At 50.9% G+C, this 19,505-nt stretch overlaps 1 protein-coding gene and 1 long non-coding RNA gene across 2 annotated transcripts in view; one reads left to right on the top strand and one right to left on the bottom strand.

Annotated features, from left to right (window-relative positions):
* Nucleotides 1–2,340, top strand: part of LOC121020916 (uncharacterized) — a 3,421-nt gene extending 1,081 nt beyond the window's left edge. Inside the window, exons 2-3 of the long non-coding RNA XR_005786362.1 lie at nucleotides 1,248–1,343; nucleotides 2,239–2,340. This is a non-coding gene — a long non-coding RNA (uncharacterized LOC121020916). The remainder of the gene's footprint in view (nucleotides 1–1,247; nucleotides 1,344–2,238) is intronic.
* Nucleotides 2,341–2,386: 46 nt separating this feature from the next.
* Nucleotides 2,387–19,458, bottom strand: PGD (phosphogluconate dehydrogenase). The gene is made up of 13 exons (XM_040460970.1): nucleotides 19,329–19,458; nucleotides 18,659–18,734; nucleotides 17,929–18,108; nucleotides 15,423–15,488; nucleotides 13,614–13,732; nucleotides 11,594–11,663; nucleotides 9,230–9,364; nucleotides 7,125–7,314; nucleotides 4,092–4,222; nucleotides 3,756–3,889; nucleotides 3,289–3,388; nucleotides 3,011–3,133; nucleotides 2,387–2,919 (listed from the first exon to the last, which is right to left on the bottom strand). Exons 1-13 carry the CDS (start codon nucleotides 19,334–19,336, stop codon nucleotides 2,800–2,802), a joined length of 1,452 nt encoding a protein of 483 aa, XP_040316904.1. The 5' UTR covers nucleotides 19,337–19,458; the 3' UTR covers nucleotides 2,387–2,799.
* Nucleotides 19,459–19,505: the final 47 nt, after the last annotated feature.

Below are 19,505 nucleotides of genomic sequence, written 5' to 3'. Positions count from 1 at the left end.
ACTGATACGTTTTTCAAGTAGGTCATGGGATGTAAAATTCAAAAAGCATGAAAGCATATATAGTAAAAAGTCCCCCCCACCCCACCCCCCGAGGACCTAGGCAAAGGACTGTTGTATTCTTTGACAGTAAAAACTTCCTTTTGTTATGCCTTGTGTGCCAGGTACTGTGCCAAGGACTTTGTATAATCTCGTTTATCATCCCACTAACCTAGGGAAGTAGTTGCGTCTTTTTTTATTATTATTATTTTTGTTTGTTTTAGCGTGCAAGTGAGGGAGAGGGGTAGAGGGAGGGAGAGAGAGAATCTTACGCAGCTGAGCATCGAGCACGACACAGGGCTCGATCCCACGACCCTGGGATCATGACCTGAGCCTAAATCAAGAGTTGGACGCACAACCGAGTTACCCAGGCACCCCGGGAAGTAGTTTTTAACTATGAAGAAATGTCAAGTCAGAGAGTTTAAAGAACTTACCTGCGGGGACAGCGCCAGTTAGTAGAGCGAGGGCGTGTGTGCTCAGGTATCCTGACTCTGCACTGACGCCCCTCCTGCCGCGCTCCAGCACTGCTCCGTGGTCGAGTGGCCAGGGTGGCCTCAGCTGGGAGCTAGTGAGAAACGCACAGCAAGGAGGGGCGCCTGGGTGGCTCAGTCAGTTAAGCGTCCGACTCTTGAGTTCAGCTTAGGTGATGATCTCATGGTTCATGAGTTCAAGCCCCACATCGGGCTCTGTGCTGGCAGTGCAGAGCCTGCTTGGGATTCTCTCTCTCTCTGTTCCCTCTCTGCTTGTGCTTGCTTCCTCTCTCTCTCAAAACTAGACATTAAAAAATAAAAGAAATGCACAGCATGGGGCCGCCCCCCAGCACCCCTCTCCTGCTGAATCAGAAGCTGCCCTTTTTTTCAAGATCCACCCCCGGGAGTGGGGGCTCACATACAGTTTGAGAAGCTCCACTGGTCTGGAAGATGTTTGTCGTGACCTACACCCCACCCCTCCCCCCCCCCATGCAGCACACAGAGAAGCCCCACCAGGAACCTTCTGAGGACTGGTTTGCAGAGTGAACTCACCGCTGGGTGCTGAGAAATCTGGTTTCTAACGCTCAGAAATCCCTCTGCTTCGGGGACAGACACACCCGGAAGTGGCAATAATGCCACATATAGGTGATTATGTGCCAAGCATATAATCTTGGTCTGTTCTTGCTCTGCAAATGCTCCAAATAGCCTTAAGGAGACAGGTACTACCATCCTGTTTTACAGATGAGAAAACTGAGGGCAGAGACAGAAAATAGTTGGCCTAGAGTTCCACAGCTAGCCGGTGAAGGGGCCTGGAGCTGAGGCTTCCGCTTCCAGACGGTGATCAGGGGCTTGTGTTCTGTCAGATGGCGTCACTAGTATTTCAAGCACTCTTCTGGACAGTCCAGCTTTCCTTTCCTTCTGGCCCTAAACCTCCCATGCCTCGCTAGTGCTTCTCTCTGAAGGCACTCGCTCTCCATTCTAGAAGCACAAGTGGCCATAGTTCACCTGTGAGAAAAGCTGCACTGAGTGATTCACGTCCCTTAAAAAAGAACCCTGTCATGGGCAGTGACTCAGCACCTCTTATATTTAAAGGTGTGATCAGGGAGGGGGACAGTCTCGCTGCATACTCCCATCCAGGCTGAGTCTCAAAAGTGGAACATTTCACAAAAAGGACCGCCTCCCGTGTCAGCCCCTGCCTGTCCCCGCGCTTTTCTGGAAGAGGTCAGAGCTGAGATTATAGACACCAGCTGTCAAAACAGGGAAACTCTGGCTCTATTCTAGGACCCTCTCAGGACTTTCTGAAGCATTCCACAGAATTCTTTCTGGAGTTAAGCTGCTGGAATAAAACAATTACACTGGCCCCAGGCCACAGAACTATCAGTAAGAATTTGCTGGCAGGATTTTTTTTCTTGAGGAAAGAAGATCAAGTAAAAAGGTCTAATTCAAGGGGCAGGCTTAGGTGGCCAGAAGTCCCACCCCAAACCCAGGGCCTGGCTTAGGGACAAACAGAAAGAGGTGGGGCACACTGAGCCCACCCTGTCATTTAAATGGAGTTTCCTAAAATGTGGGATGAAGTGACAGAAGCCATGAAGACTGTACCCGTGAGCGGCCAGGGCCCAGCGCCCAACCCGAGGAAACGTTCGCACCCCCTGCACCCTCAGCCCCCCATCGCCTCCTGGTCCTTCCCCGAGTTAATCATTACCCTAACTTTGGTCTGTTTCTTGTATTACAGTCTTTCTTTAAAGGAAACGGAGAGGAAACCGTAAGCGAGGCTGGAAGGAAACAAACGGAGTCAATTGTGAGGAAACCGACTGCAGATCTTTCTGCCAAGGGGGATAATGGCTCCGTGTGGCAGGTGAGGCTACTGGAGAGTCTGGGGATGAAGCACAGATAGACTGTATCTTTTATTAAGTAGAGAAAACTGGGAATTCTACTACGTGATACAAAGGTTCCAGTTTGAGCAGACTCCACAGAAACCCTTCCCATCTACGTGCGCCTCTAGCCGGGAAGATTGCGCTGCCTCCCCGACCACAGGTGCCACGTGGAGCTGATTCACGCTACCGCGCACATGGTCCCCTCCGGGTCGCCCCAAGGGGCGGGGGGCCGAGGGCATGGCGGGTCTCAAAGAGCTACGTTACAAGTAAACTCATGCCGACTTTTTCAGGAGTCCCTTGTGAGACTTTATTTTAAAAGGTCTGCGCAGTGGGCTGTGGGGCAGAGGGCTGCGTAAGCGGTGTCGTGTGGCCAAGTGGAACGTCCCAATCTGTGGAATCGCAGCGGGCGACCCGTCCGGTCAGGCATTGTAGGAAGAGGACGACACGCTGCCACCGTGGCCTGTCCAATTGGTGTGGACAAACCGTCCGGGGTTGGCCGAGAGTTCGTAAGTGTGAGCCCCGAAGTAATCCCGCTGAGCCTGGAAAACAAGGAACTGGACGGGTTGGGATAACACGGGGACACGGACCCTCGGGCCGTGTCAGCGTTTACCACCTGCTCCGAAAGCTTACCTGGATGAGGTTGGCGGGCAGCGTCTCGTGTCTGTAGCCGTCGTAGAAGGAGAGGGCGGTGGTGAAGCAGGGCATGGGGATGCCTGCCCGGACGCCGGTGCTCACCGTCCGCCGCCAGGAGTCCTGAGCCAGAAAGAGCCAAAGACTCGGGGTCAGCCCCCAGAGAGGAGAACGGGCTGCGTCCGAAATGACCACGCTCACGGGCATCGATGCTGGTGAGGGAAACACAAAGCCCGGTGAGGAAGAATTCCCACGCCGCCCAGCTCTGGGCTACCTACCTGGCAGTTTTCAACAGCAGACTTAAAAAAGTCATCCAGTAGTAGATTCTGAAGGTGTGGGTTCCGATCGAACGCGTCTTTTATCTTTCCTAGGAACACGCTGAAACAAGCAAGAGGGAAGAAACCCGTGAAACTTCACCTCCGCGCGCTCAACGCCTGCCAGAAGGCAGGGAAGGAAGCCGGAAGCTGGTACATCCGCCCGCGAGGTACAGAGTGACTCCCCTTATCCCTTCAAGCCGGCTGTTTGCTCAGTGAAAACAGAGCCCGCATGCCACGAGGCAAGGCCAGAGGGCATGACCGTCTTCCCAGAACCAGTTGAAAGGGAGTAGGGCTGACAGTCTAGTCAGAACAGCCGACCCCGTCCTGTCGCCAGCGAGGGGACTGGCCACGCACATCCTAGGGAACCCGTCCCCAGGTGCAGAGGCTGCGACTCCCAGCACGGCGCCGCGGCGCGTCCCCGCACCTACCTCCTGATGATGCAGCCCCCCCTCCACATCAGGGCGATGCCACCGTAGTTGAGGGTCCAGCCAAATTCCGTGGCGGCTTGTCTCAGCAGCATAAAGCCTTGCGCGTACGAGATGATCTTGGAAGCATACAGGGCCTACGGAACGACGGACGCGTCAGAGCTACGGTTAGCCACGTCCACCCCGCGGGCAGGGCCGGGCCTGGCGCGGACAGCGGTGTCAGGACGGGGCTGGACTCTGCCGCCCCCACCCGGGGCCTCCCACGTCTCCACGGGCCGCTCCCACCCCCACTGCCGCCCAAGGCGCCAACCGCGACCACCGCCAGGGAGCGGGCCCCACCTTCTGAATGTCCTCCAGGAATGATTTCTTATCACCTTCAAACTGGATCTTTTGGGGACCCTTCAGCTTTTGGCTGGCTTGAACCCTCTCGTCCTTCAGAGATGATAAGCACCGAGCAAAAACTGCCTCTCCTACGTGGGAGAGAGGATAACGTTACCGAAGTTCACACGTGAAACTGGACAGAAAAGAGTACACGTAAGCCCGAGAAGTTGAGGAAAAAATAGAAATGGAGCCGGATCTCCAACTGTACAAAGAGCCGGAAGTCTCAGTCTTGGGCCGCAAAATCTAACATGGCTCAGAAAGAACTTTTTTTTTTTAAGTTTATTTATTTACTGAGAGAGAGAGAGAGAGAGAGAGAGAGAATCCCAAGCAGGCTCTGCCCTGTCAGCAAAGAGCCCAACTCAGGGCTTGATTCCAGGAACCGTGAGATCATGACCTGAGCCAAAACCAAGACTCGGATGCTTGACCAACTGAGCTACCCAGATGCCCCAGGAAGAACGTTTATACAAAACTCTAGACAGCTGACTTGGAAACTAAAACTCCACAAACAAGTCAATCTTCCAACATAATGTAGGCATCAACCACAAAAATCAACACGCAACTCAATGGGGAGCTTTGCAGAAAAAGCGAGGAGGTAAAGCCACCATGATTCACAATTACTCTGTTGGTTCCCAAGTCAAATTTCAATTTCAATTGAGAGGACTTTAATTTTTAAATGCTCATCAAAGACTCTACTCTAAAAGCACTCGCTACTCCTCAAAAACTAGTGAATAACAGGCAGCCTCAGAATTTGGTGGGAGGCTCAACTATGGTGGCATTGCCTGCACACGGGGGGTGGTGTGAAACCACTAGAACACTGAGAGGTAACCTAGACTCACCCCTCAAAACACTCCATTTTCTATTTGTGAAAATGTAGTTTCCAGTACATCTATAATCACCACAACTTTGTTTCACTGGACTAAAAAACATTTTAGAAAGGTATTTTCATATCAAGACATTTAGTATCTTCAAGAACTAACCCTTATAAAAGACTACTTGCTCAACTGACAAGGTCTTTTTTTTTTAATGCTTATTCATTTTTGAGAGGGGGAGAAGGGGCAGAGAGAGAGAGAGAGAGAGAGAGAGAGAGGGAGGGAGATACAGAATCAGAAGCAGCTCCGAGCTCCGAGCTGTCAGCACAGAGCCCGACGCGGGGCTCGAACCCATGAACCGCGAGATCCTGACCTGGGCGGAAGTCAGACGCTTCACCGACTGAGCCAACCAGGTGCCCCTCAACTGACAAGTTCTCTAATGAGAAGAATTCCTCTAGCCATTCCTTTCCCCGCAGACAAAAATGAAGTAAACTCTCTAGGGACCAACAAAGGGCTTTGTTTTTGAGGAAAGGGTGCCAGCCACACACACTCGAGAACGCTGTCGAGAACGCTGGGTAGTCCTTCTGTCCCCGGGCAGCCCCCTGGCCTGCACATACCCAATGACTCGGCACAAGCAGGAGGAAGTATCTGTGCGAGGCCGCTGGCACCGGGAGGCCAGTGTGGCGCAAGCCCTCGGCGTTACTCAAGGCTCAGCCCGAAGACTTACTTCCCCGATAGTTCAGCAAACACACACGGTGCCCATCCGGGGATTAAGCCTGGCCTGCCTCTGCTGGGTAGAAGGGGTACACCGTCTCTCAAACAAGAGAGTGGGATCCTTTCTGAGCCCGCAATACTCTCCCATTGGGGTCAGTGATGACTACACTGTTCCCAGCTATTGTCCCCTCGGTCCCCAGCCCAGGCAACACTCAGATTTGCTAAACCTCGGCCACTTCCTTCTGCTTGGCCTGCTTCTCCTTATGGTGTCTCACAGCCCCAGCTCACTGTCACCAAGGAGCCACAATTAATCAGGAAATAAGAAGGAGGGAGGAGGCCAGGGAGGGAAAGACAACCTTTAACCGGAAGGGTGAGGAGGAAACTGTGTTTTATTGGAAAGGGAGCCGTTCTGCCATCAGCAAAGATCAGCCTTTCATTACACACACTAGACCCCTTGTTTTATTCTTTTCTTTTCTTTTTTTAAATTAATTTGTTGGGTTTTTAAAAGGACACCTTTTAAAAGGTGCTGTCTGGGCACCCCGTTCTCCTTTTTCACTCTTGCCAGAAATGTAGCTATTTTATTCTGAAAGGACCAACTTGTGGTTTTATTAATCCTCATTATTTGTTCTCTATTTCTGCTTTCTATGATTTCCTTCGCCCTGTATCTTTTTGAGTTTGAGGCTTAGCTCACGGCTATAAGACAAACAACATGCACGAAAAGGATACACACCAATGGTCAGGACAGTGGCTTTCTTCTACAAGAAGGGCAAGGCACTTAGGACAAGAATGTTAAAGGACTTGAAATGTGTAGGCAGTATTTTATTTTTAAAATATCGGGGGGGGAACCTCAGCAAAATATTAATAAATGCTGAGTACATAAGCTTATGTTATTCTGTGAACTTTTGTATGAAAAACTTCATTACAGTGATCTGACCCATTAGAAAGTCATGGAGGTCACTGACTACAGTTCAATCACTAAGACAAAAACTATCCCAGGGGCACCTGGGTGGCTCAGTCGGTTAAGCCTCTGGCTCTTGATTTCGGCTCAGGTCATGATCCCATGGTTCGTGGGTTCGAGCCTCACGCCAGGCTCTGCGCTGAGGGCGCGAGCCTGCTTGGGATTCTCTCTGTCCCTCCCCCACTGATGCTCTCTTTCTCTCTCTCTCAAAATAAATAAATAAACTTAAAAAAAAAAAAAAAAGCTATCCCAAAGGTCAAACTGGAGAAGAAAGCCAAGAATTTCCAAATGTATCTCAAAGTCCGTGTGACTGAGAGGAGGTGACCGGGAAGAGACTGAACAATGTCAGCCTCGCACACCAGAAGAGCAGAAAGCACTCTGGAGGCTGACGAGGGCTGCACACATTCTCCAAAGACCCGCTCCTTAGCTGCCAGTCTACACCAATTTTCCAGGAGGACGTCAAGAGCAAAACAATGAGATAAAAGGCTCCAGGTGGAAGCGGCACCTTACCGATGAGGGTGACAGGAACGCCGTACTCCAGGGCTGAGATGGCAGTCCACTTCCCTGTGCCCTTCTGCCCCGCGCTGTCCCTGATCTTCGGCAGCAGGTGCTTGCCGTCGCTGTCTTGGAACTTGAGGATGTTGGCCGTGATTTCAATCAGGAACGAGTCGAGCTCGGTCTTATTCCATTCCTCAAATGCCTAGTGCAGGACGTGAGAGGAAACACTGTGAGAGAAACCAGGGCCACACGGGAGAAGCCCCCCCTAACCGGCTCACTGCTTTCCTCTGCGAATGCTCACCGACGCTCACGATTTGCTCAGCACGTGAGGCCAACAGGGTCTAGGTATGTGCCTGAACGCTGCTCCCCGAGCTGAGCTCTCTGCTCCCCAGGAGGCAGTTGTATCTATTTCCACCCGGTTATGCTGACTTCCGATTTCCAGCACAGCTCTTTCCCCCGAGGCAAGCGCCCCTCGCCCCACACCATCGCCTCCTCAGAGGCCTTCCCCGCTCCCCTGATCTATATCTACCCCTTACAACAGTTTCCTCCTCTTTGTAACAGGTACCACCAGCGGGCTTCATCTATTTATTTATTTAATGTTTTTGAGAGAGAGAGAAAGAGAGGGAGAGAGAGAGGGGGAAAGAGAGAGCACACATGCGTGAGCAGGGAAGGGGCAGAGAAAGAGACAGAGAATCCCAAGCAGGCCCCATGTTGCCAGCACAGAGCCTGATGTGGGGCTCGATCCTGTGAACCATGAGATCATGACCTGAGTCAAAGTGGGCCACTTAACTGACTGAGCCACCCAGGTGCCACACCCCTGAGTTTTCTATTGTCTATGCAATTATTATTGTGTCTTCCCAGCTCCATGCAGGATAGCGCCTTTGTGGGTTTTTTTTCACTGTCACATCCCCAGTGTTTAGAACAGTTCCTAGCGCGGACAGAAGCACTTCTATGTATTCGTTGAACACATGTATTAAGTTTGAAGTAAACCAATTAAATATGAACACAATAAAAAAAGCACTATTTCTTTGAAAACTAAGATTGTTTTGGGGGTGCCTGGGTGGCTCAGTCGGTAAAGCAAAGTGGGGATGACACCGTTAAACATCAGGAGGAAAAACCATACAAAATCTGGAAGGACTCTGCAGTGCGTACCTCACAAGTGTCTCTAAATCACGCTCCACTCGAAGTGACTGGAACTAGAAATTCTGGATGAGAAAGGACTACGATGCGAGCCGGGAGAGCCACATTTAGAGAAAAGGGCGCGAATGGCGATGAGTGTGCTCTCCTGTATTTTCAGTTAAAAGAAGGGTTTGCCTCGTCAACGATGCTGAAGAGAACAGAGTACTGAGGCTTACCTTGAAACGTATTTGTAAACGATCAAACCGACGGAGGGCTGGCCAGATAATCGACACGGCAAGCGTAGTGTAACGCTAAGCAAAGAATCAGGGTGGTGTGCCCACAGGTGCTCACTACCGAATTCTTTCAGCTTTGCTGTATGTTTGCACATCTTCATAATAAAATATCGGGGTGGGGGCGGGGGGTGTTCTGTTTCCCCACTCTGGCTAACTTTTTTGACTAACTGCCAAACAGCCAGTCCCAACCGGACCAGAAGAGCAAGCTTCTCGGGGTGCCCGGCTGGCTTCGTCAGTGGAGTGTGCGACTCTTGATCTTGCGGTTTTGAGTTTAAGCCCCACCTTGGGTGTAGAGATTACTTTCAAAATAAAATCTTTAAAAAAAAAAAAAAAAAAGAGGGGCACCTGGGTGACTCAGTCGGTTAAGCATCCGACTCGATATCAGCTCAGGTTATGATCTCATGGTTCGCGAGATCGAGCCCTGCATCTGGCCCCATGCACTTGCTCTCTTGCTCTCTCTCTAAAAATAAGCTTAAAAAAAAAAAGGGTCAGTAAACGGTGGGAATGGTTACCACCAAGATCCCCTGGGGACGTTCGGCTCAGTGACGAGCTCTCCCATCTTATAGCTTCCCTCCGACCGGGCTGAGTCCATCCTGCCAGCGGCACGACCGCGGGAAGGAGGAGGAGGAAGGCTTTACTGGAGCCAGCAAGTCCCTTCTCTGAGCAGGCCCGCCTGCCGCACCCGCAGCAGGGCCCGGGACTCACCTTCGCCATCTCGTCGTGCCCCATGTCCAGCACGTCTTTCATCAGGTGGTAGGCCTCACAGATGAGCTGCATGTCCCCGTACTCTATCCCGTTGTGCACCATCTTCACGAAGTGTCCCGCTCCTTCATCTCCCACCTGTTAGAGGGACGGGCACCAGGAGGCCTCAGAGACGGCCCGGAGGAACGGCCCAGAAAAGCCCACATCAAATTCTTTCGCCAGGCTCCCTCCCCAGACAAGGAACGACAGCGACGAAGCAAATATCTGTAGTATTTTTAAAATTAAGAATCACTATGGAGCAACTCAATACAAGCTTCAATCCAGCCCCGTGTTACTTCAAACTCACTCTAAATTCATTCTAGATTCTTCCACACCTTTCAACTCACTGCCGGCACCCCCAGCCCTTTACCTGCATTTCCCACCTTCCCTTGTTACTCAGGGCCCCTCGCCCCCAGCCCTGGCCACGAGTCAAAGACCTCCTCCTCCTCCTCCTCCTCCTGAGGTCACCATGCTCCTGGTGACCGGGGGTTACAGTAAGTCAGCTAATTAAATCCCTTGTACTTTTAAAAATACTAAGTGTGTTGTAGGTGTTTCCAGTGGCTACCAAGGGGTAAAGTGACCTTAGATCCCAGGTCTGGCCCTCCACCTCGTAAGCCCAGAAATGTGTCCTCACCAGGGTCTCACGGTTGACAAAAAACACTGATTTCTAACAAAGCTGGCAAGATGTATACAGTCAGAGTCCCAGTTTATGAATTGAGGGTGAGAAACTTAACTATGGATCTTAGTAGTTACAAGTGTGAGTCCGGCCGGCACACTCTGTCCCTGCAGACAAGCTACGGGGGAAGCCAAATAATCTGCAAATGGTGTAGTGGGCGGGGACTCAGAACAAAGGGTGTGTCAGGGTCAGTACTCAGGGGCATCGGGCTCTGAGGTCAGGTGCATCCGTCTCCACGACAGGCACCTACCTGCGGCTGGACCCAGTGTTTGCTGGACCTGAGCACGCTCTATCCTGGCTGTCACCGCCGGGATCCGTACTGCTGACGTTTAGAGACCTCCACGGTCTGAGTCTCCACTGGTGACCTGCCTCCTGCTGACTGTGACACTTTCTGTGGCTGCTAAGGAGCGTGATGAGCAACATCTTACTTCACCCCATCCTGGCTGTGACTTCACCAGTGAACTAAGGAGTGCCTGCTTTTAGGATCTAACCCAGTTCTTTCAGTATCCCGAGACAAAGCCTTGAGGCTACGGAAAGACTCAATCAAGACACCTCAGGGCCAGTATCTGTATCTGCAGATACGCTTAGGACAGAATTCTTGAGGCTTCTATCCTAAGCGTATCTACAAAGAAGTGACTGTCGCTGTACTTTTACTGTAGTAATTGACTGTCAAGGCGTTAAGAGGTCCCTTCCCAGTCCTTCATACTAAGGAGAAAATCATCAGCCCTCCAAATCCAGCCCAGCCTCTCTCTACCCTAAGCAGACAGTGACCACTGGTGAAAATGTACAGACCAGTGTGGGTGCTACAGTTGCAGTCACCGGGCATGGTCAGCCCCCCCCAACCCCCCCCATTCTTCATATGCCTCAGTCCTCGGTTCATCTCCACCCTTTACCTCCCTGGGATGAAATAAAACTAACAAAGGGGATTAGGAGCTAAAGAGACCTTAGCGACCATCCAGCCCACCCCCCACGTTTTACAGACAAGAACACTGAAGCCCACGGAATTTTCTGACTTGCTCATGATCACCCAGTTAATGGAGAGCCAGAATTAGAGCTCAGGTCTCCCAGCCTTGAGGTATGGACTGAGGCTGCGGTGGGGATAAAACTTATTCCAGTAGCAACACAAAATGCCGGAAGAGAGGTCTGTATGAACGAGCCTGGGCCTCCCTCCCATCTCGTGAAGGCAAGAGGCCATAGTGTGCTCTGTTCAAGCACAGGGCACCTGCATCCCAAGCTACAGGTACGAGATTTTCCACGGCCGGGGCCAGGATATCTGACAGCACCAGCCAGTCAGTCCCTTCCACATGGGCAGACAAGGCCCCCTTTGGATTCTGACATCTTCGTCATTTTCCTGAAGCCACACAGCTAAAACAAACCTCACTTCCCCTCATCCTTGCTGTGCCTTCTTAAAGAACCCAGCTTTCAGATGAATCGAGGAGGGCTGTTTTTAACATCAGCCTCAAGGCTCTGAACGTTCAGTTAAGATGCAAGGACATGTAATACAGGCAAGCATCTTGGGCCTCAGCTGTGCTAGCGACTTCGTGACCTCACATCTGAGCCGCTTGTTGCCACCACGGGCGTCCTGGCTCTGTGCACTTTGCGACACCTGTGCCCATGTTACCAGCAGGCCTGAAAGAGTAGCCAGAACTTGCCCAGTCACAGCACGGTTCCCCAGTTCCTACTTTTGCAGCGATGCCTTGGAAGATTGTCTTGATGTGGGGCCTGTGGAAAGGAACCGTGTAGTTTAGCTACTGAAAAGAGAGGGGTTGAGATCTCAAGATACTCAAGGACTATCCCCCCACCCCCAATTTTGTTCAAACGGAGAGGCTGAATGGGAGGTGGAAAAAAGTAACGCGTGTGCCAGAAGTGCCAACGGAGACCTGTCAGAGGCTGCGGGCTCTGTGATTAGAGCAGACAGACGGACAGACAGAAAGGCCAGAAGAAGCATCAAAGCATCAGGAGAAATTTCTTCTGCACAATCAAAAGAAGCTGTGGTTCCAAACAGCGGGCCACAGGGATGTTCCTGTAGAGAGCCCTTCTCCCAGCCCGGGTGCGTGTGGTCAGATACAGCCCGGCTCTGCCTGGTGGAACCGTGCAGGACCTCCCGGGGCTGCGCCCACTACTATTCAGAGAAAAACCGGGTGTTCTTCATTCCTTCTGCTGCTCCTGTACGAGGACAGGTTACCTCACGGGGCTTCTCGCCTATGTTCTCCTCACTATTGACCACTAAAGGCTCCTTCACAAGAAGTGTTTGGCAAAGACACAGAACTGACGGGGTCGCAAAGCTAACGCTTAGAATTAGGGCCAAGACAGTGACATGCGGAGCTTGAGAACTCTCCTGATCTCATGGGGAGCACGTCAGGTCACAGGAGCACGTCTGCCAGACTGGTGCGAGGAAATGCAGGGCACCTGTGCACATCAAATACTTTCCTGCGTCATGTCTGCGTGTCTAGCCTGCCAGGCTGTTACCCCCACGTAAATGTTCATAAGCTTCTCAGAAGCAGGAAGACTTCGATCTACTTCCAGATGTAACTTACGTAAAAGAATCCCCGAACTTGGGGCGCCTGAGTGGCTCAGTCACTTAAGTGACCAACTCCAGCGCAGGTCATGATCTCATGGTTCGTGGGTTCAAGCCCCGAAATGGGCTCTGTGCTGATGGCTCGGAGCCTGGAGCCTGGAGCCTGCTTCAGATTCTGTGTCTCCCTCTCTCTCTGCCCCTCCCCAACTTGCACTCTGTCTCTCAAAAAAATAAAGAAAACATTGCCAAAAAAAATTTTTGTTTTAATGAAAAAAAGAATCTCCAAACTTACTCCTCAGAGAGGTAACAGAAAGAATAACTTTCCCCAGGAAAACCCTTCACCTCTGGGAATGAGGTTTGAACATGTTTTCTTTAACACCTGACATAACTGTAGCATATCTGGAAGTCAAATTCATTCAGAAAAGAATGGTACCTTGTCAGGCCTCCCTGAAAAGGATCCTCCTTTTCTGTTTGCTTCTGTTCTGCTCAGCTATCTCCCTCTGTCTGGCTCTCTCTCTCTGCGGTCTGAACAGCGGGGGGAGTTGCCCTCAGTCAACGGCAGGTGGGATTATCCCTTCCATCTGTTTGTGTTGGTTCTCTGTCCGCTCACCCCCCACCCTTACGCCTCATGCACCCCTTCTTTCACATCTCCAACACACCTCCCCTTCTATGGCCAACACCTCCTCTTATATGAAGCACAGCAAACAGTGTAAAGTGTGTTTTTGCCCCAAATCAAATAAAAAATGTCCACCTCGCTTTCCCAGGGACAAAATGGGCTCTGTCAGGTTTTTCCATTACCCACAATTATTAAATGCACAGCTATCTTAGAACTGTACATCACTTATAGAGGCAGACCTTACTTCTAAGTCCAGACAGTGCACAGGACGCTATGCGAACAGCTTCCTTAAAGCCTCTGAACTCTGTAAGCCTATTTAGAATTTCTATATCAGTCTTGGAGGGAGTAACAGAAGTAAACAGGCAAAAGAGAATATGCACGTGTATGATGTCAAAGCAGCAGAGTGGATAAAAGAAACCTTTCCAGCATCTCTGACACTCAGGCACCTCGGAGGTCAGGGTGCCAGAAGTGTCCCCAGCTCACCCTTCTCCCAGCTCGGGCCTCCCTTGTGCCAAAGTGGGGCACCTTCGATACTCACCAGGCTTCTTTGTCACCTCCTGGCATAAGTGAGGGGCCATAGCGGGCCCCTTCCTCTCCGCCACTGACTCCGCTCCCCACAAACAGGATTCCCTTGGCCTTGAGGGTTCGACATCGTCTCTACAGGAGAGAAAATTTCATTATGCTTCCATAAAGTTCTCTCCCAATGAATGAGAGGAGGTATCAGACACGTATGGAGAGCCCACACTGGACATGAAATGACCCAAGGATCCAAGAACAACCTGATCATTCAAGAAATTTAATCCCCTCAGTTTGGGAGTTAGAAAAAAATATCCAGCCTGCCTGGCTGGCTCAGTAAAGCATGTGACTCTTGATCTCAGGATGGTGAGTTTGATCCCTATGTCGTGTGCAGAGATTACTTTAAAAAAAAAAAAAATCCACAGAAGTCTAATGTTTATTTATTTTTGAGAGAGAGAGAGAGAGAAAGAGAGAGAGAGCGTGCGTGCACGCAAGTGGGGGAAGGGCAGAGAGAGGGAGACAGACACAGAATCTGAAGCAGGTTCCAGGCTCTGAGCTGTCAGCACAGCTGACCCACAAACAGTGAGACCATGATCTGAGCGGAAGTCAGACATCCAACCAACTGAGCCACCCAGGCGCCCCTCCACAGAAGTTTAAAATAGCTATCTGGGTGCCTGGGTAGCTCAGTCAGTTAAGTGTCCCGACTCTTGATTTCAGCTCAGGTCATGATTTCACAGTCTGTGAGATCGAGCCCCGCATCTGGCTCTGTGCTGACAGCAAGGAGCCTGCTTGGAATTCTCCCCCTCTCTCTGTCCCCACCTCAAAATAAATAAATAAACATTAAAAAAATAATAATAAAACAATAAAATAAAATAAGATAAAATAAAATAAATAAAATAAAATAAAACAAAACAAAATAAATAGCTATCCTTCCCCCAAATGGAAATAATAAAGCCAAACATACATTCTCATTTTACTAGAAGATCCAGTTACCGTAAGACTCAATCAGGAGTTTAATACAGGGCATCTGGGTGGCTCAATCGGTTAAGCATCTGACTGCGGCTCAGGTCATGATCTCAAAGTTTGTGAGTTCAAGCCCGGCATCAAGCTCTCTGTTGTCAGCTTGGGATTCTCTGTCCCCCTCTCTCTGCCCCTCCCCCACTCACACACACTCTCTCTCTCTCTCTTTCTCTCTCTCTCTCAAATAAAACACTTTAAAAAATGATACAAAAGAGTTTAATACAAATACGACTTCCCCGACTCAGCACTTCAGATCCTCCAGAGACTCCTTCTAGCATATGAGGCCAGTAAAGACGTGGTTCTCGGGGCACCTGGGTGACTCGGTTGGTTGAGCATCCAACTTCCACTCAGGTGATGATCTCGCGTTTCATGGGTTCAAGTCCCGAATCGGGCTCACTGCTCTCAGTGCAAAGCCGGCTTCAAATCCTCTTGTCCCCCTCTCTCCCTGCCCCTTCCCTGCTATCTCTCTCAAATAAAACATTAAAAAAAAAAGGACGTGGTTCTCAACCACACTGCACACCAACTGACATACCATGGGCTGGTGGCACAGAAGGAAAGAGCTAAGCACGAACTCTCAGCCTGCTGTATCCAAGCAAAAGTCATCCTTTTGAGTTATATGTATGACGGAGGAGGCCTCATTCCATCAGGTATGTCTTAGCAGAAACAAAGGCCAAGAACTGCAACGTCAGCACCAAGCCCCAGAGTCAGCACTACAGAAGGACAGTCCATGCTTTTATCACATGTACAGTGCTGATACTTTTTTCTAGAATGTTCCCAGAACCAGGAAGAATTTAGACTGGAGAATACTTACTGTGGTATCCCTGTATTCAGAATTTCCTCCATCAATGATGATGTCACCAGTGTCCAACAATGGTACCTGTAACCAGACACTAGCATTAAGGTGAGCCAAAGAAATGAAAGACAAAAACAGGATGTACCTCGAGCAATTAATACAAACAAGAATTTATCCCAAATAAATCCAGTCTAAAAGCGTATGTTGTTTCATTTTCAAAAATCCTCTCCGCGGCTACGGCTGGAGCCTACACGAAAGGTTAGGGCTAGCAACCCAGTCAGACCTCCCCACAACTAAGATAGTTCTCTTTAAAATTTGACAACAACCAGGGGCGCCTGGGTGGCTCAGTCGGTTAAGCGTCCGACTTCAGCTCAGGTCACGCTCTCATGGTCCGGGAGTTCGAGCCCCGCGTCGGGCTCTGGGCCGATGGCTCAGAACCTGGGGCCTGCTGTGGATTCTGTGTGTCTCTCTCTTTCTGCCCCTCCCCTGCTCATGCTCTGTCTCTCTCTGTGTCAAAAAGAAATAAAAACATTAAAAAAAAAGAGAAATAGGGGCGCCTGGGTGGCTCAGTCGGTTGGGCATCTGACTTCGGCTCAGGTCATGATCTCATAGTCCGTGAATTCGAGCCCCACGTCGGGCTCTGTGCTGACAGCTCAGAGCCTGGAGCCTGCTTCCAATTCTGTGTCTTCCCCTCCCCCATTCATGCTCTGTCTCTCTCTCTGTCTCAAAAATAAATAAACGTTAAAAAAATTTTTTTTAATTTGACAACGACCAAAACCTACTTGAAAGATTTTGTATTTCCAGTGCGTGCCCCTGGCTCGTTTACATTCCCAAACACTGGGAACAGGACTCGTTCTGAAGGATTACATCACGTCCTATAAAATCTCTGCACAGGGCAGAGTGGGGGTCCAGTGAACAGACATCAGGTGGTTTGGTGCCTGAGTGAGACGATCAGCCCCGTCTGGAGACGGCGGGAGGAGACCGGGCCTCGAACTACCACATCTTCCTACAGAACACAACTGGGCTGGCTTGGTCATTCATCATTCGGTCCACACCCCCCCACACCCACAGGGCTTCAGTGAACCTCACTTCGTATTTTCTTACGTTGAAGAATAAGCTACCACTTTCCAATCCGTTCTGTCACTAATCGTGACCAGCCTAGCATCTTGCTACACAAAAAGCTTGTTATGTCCTTCCCTTATCGCAGTGTTCTTCCTTTCTAGGTCATTTTTGTCTTTCGTGGTAGCACGCTGGTTACAAACCCCTCTCCCCGTGGAGACGCCCCCACTGTTAACAATGCTCCCGGAGAAAAGGAACGTTCACCCCTTGCCTTTGTTTGCTGGCACTACATTTCTCACCGAGAAACGTTTCTTCCAGACAGCTAATGCCTCGGGTTTTTTTCAGAACCCGAGAACCTGTTACCGTAGAATTGTTTAGGAGTAGCTTCATAAGTTATTTCCACGGGTGCCCCTTCGTCCATATGTTGCGTGTGGTTTTGCGTTTCGTTGTTGGAGGAAATAGCACCCCGAGGCTGCAGGGCACTGGCCGTGAGCTTGTCTCCGTGGATTGTCGGTGAGGTATGTTGAGGGAAGGGGCCCCAGAGGTGCCCCAGAAACAGCTCACAGCTACAGTGCCTCAATCAAATGCTGCCGGGCACACTCCCAGGGGAAAAGGCTGTTGTCCCCATCAGCTCCTCCTCTCCCACAGTCATCCCAGTGGGTGGGTGGCCATCAGCCCTTCTGTGAGGGGACAGACCCACCATCCCCTGATGACGCACAGCAGGGGAAAGTCTAAAGGGATCAGACTATAATTGTTACAGAACAAGGGTTAGCACCTACACAAAACACTCCCTCCTTGGCTGATAATCAGAGCCAGAAGTGTAACAGAGGCCTGCCTCCCAGAGGCCCTCTCTGGGACACTTGGCATCGGGTCACCCATCTGCCCCAGCACGGCCATTCCAGCCCTAACACATTTTTTTTTTTTCTTGCAAAAAAGATACACTTGCTAGAGCCAACAAATCATTGAGAAATAAGTACCCAGTATGTAGTTCCCAGGATTCCCTAAGGGGACCTCATCGTTTATATGAAGCAATACAACACTTTAAGTGTCGAGAAAAATGGGAAACCGACTTCTAAATTTCAGACACTAAGGTTTATTAGCGAATAGCACTAAACACGCATAACACCACGACCAAAACTGTGTTTCTGAATACCAAAGACAGAGACCAAGACTAGGGTTTCTGTCCCCATTGTTAATGAATTCTTACGGCAACGTCTCTCGTCTCTCGGTGGCCTCAGAATCTCATGCCTAAGGAATCATTACCACCTGAGGATGTGCTGTTACTCAAATTAGTGCCCGGTTGACGAACACTGAGACATGGACGCAGTTTTGTTTGAACTGAGCAGTTCATATCCAGAAATTGAAAAAGAAAAAAAAAAAATCTCTTAAGTAGAAAAGCGAGATCTAGCTAAGGGAAGAGACAGTTGCCCCGCTAGTAGCAGCTGGGGGGCAGGGCTGGCCTCACCAGTTTTTCAATGAAATCATCAACGGCTTGGCCAGCCTTCACCAGCAGTATGACGCGCCGCGGTTTCTTCAGCTTGGAGACCATCTCCTCCAAGGAGCGTGCTCCGACCACCTTGGTTCCCTTTGCCTCGTTGGCCAAGAAATCGTCCACTTTGGAGACCGTCCTATTAAAAGCACAAACCTAGAAGGCCGAAAAGGTCTGATTAGGAGATTCAGGACACAGAAGACCTTCAGACCCTGGATTAAGTGAACCCCAAGGCACGGAACTGAATATAAGCAAAGGGTGACTGCCCGAGGCAAATCAGGCTAGAGTCTGTCACTAGCTGATAGAGACTCAATCAAGTCTAGGAACCAGCTGCTGCAAACTGCTATCTTTTGTACCGAAACCACTTTAGTGTTTATAACTATTTAAACTTTTCTCTCTCCCCCGGTTCTCATTAGGCAATAAAGGTAGAGTTCTATACACCCAGCCGGATTTCTCCTGCTTAACATCCGGTAAGTTTATCCAGGCTTACAGAACTGACATCTATTTTGCAAGACTGTCCTTCAGAGGATTGCAGAGCTGGCCCTCCCACACCGCATGTGACCTGGTGCTTCTCTTTACCTTTGCAATAAACGTTCTAAGCAGCAACAGGGCATATACGAAGAGACCTAAGTTCCAGATTGTACAGGATCTTTGAAATCAGCCTCTGTGCACCAAGAACCCACAAGAGTGTGCCCTCCTGACTTACCACGAAGCCATGGTCATTCATGTTCAAAATTAAGTTCTGGCCCATGACAGCCAGTCCAATCAGTGCAATATCAGCTCTAAAAGACCGGGAAAAGGAACAAAGAAAAATGTGTCGGTTCCACTTTAATCCCTTCCAACTCAGGGGCCCAGAGTGTCCTAGCTTTTGCTATGAATACCTTGCCTTACCATTTCCTCTGTCCCCCTCCTCTCTTCTACCCCTGAGAACCCAGGCATGCGCCTCCAGGCCACCCTGCCCTCTGCCACTTCAAAGGACCTCAAGTTCTCTTGAGATCAACTAGACCTGCACGCAGGAGGGCATGCAATCTTTGCCGTGCTCACTGCCGGTGTCCCCGCTCCCACACGGGGGAGAAGCCCCTGCAGGCACAGCCGCCCACTGTCCAGCCTCTTCCCCTCCTGGCTCGGGCCCTGGCTGCCCTCGGCCATGCGGGTTCCCTCCCGCCCGGCCCTTTCTAGAAAGGGGGATCCGCCCGGCGCCGCCGCGAGGGGTAGAGGGCCCGGGCCCGAGGGGGCTGAGACCCTGAAGGTCCGAGGCTCCGGGCGCCACGAGGCCGTGCTCCGGCGACCCCCGGGGCCAAAGCGACTTCAGGCAGGTTCCGCCCTCCTCGCCGGCCCCCGTAAAGTTCCCCGGCGGTCCGCGAGCCGTCACTCACTGGGCCATGGCGGCGGCGACGGACCGGGCAGGAGCGGACAGAACCGGAGAGCTGAGAGCGCGCGGAGCGGCGACCGAGGAGGAGTCCCGCTCCTCCTTCGGCCCCCAGGCTCTGGCCGCGGCCTTCCGGCGCCGACCAATCGGGAGGAAGGGGCGGAGCTGTGCCACCACGCCATTG

This window comes from Herpailurus yagouaroundi, unplaced genomic scaffold (genome assembly GCF_014898765.1).
Source record: "Herpailurus yagouaroundi ecotype Mexico unplaced genomic scaffold, PumYag 77, whole genome shotgun sequence".
In the NCBI taxonomy this organism is placed as follows: domain Eukaryota; kingdom Metazoa; phylum Chordata; class Mammalia; order Carnivora; family Felidae; genus Herpailurus; species Herpailurus yagouaroundi.
This window is presented reverse-complemented; position numbering and strand designations above follow the sequence as displayed.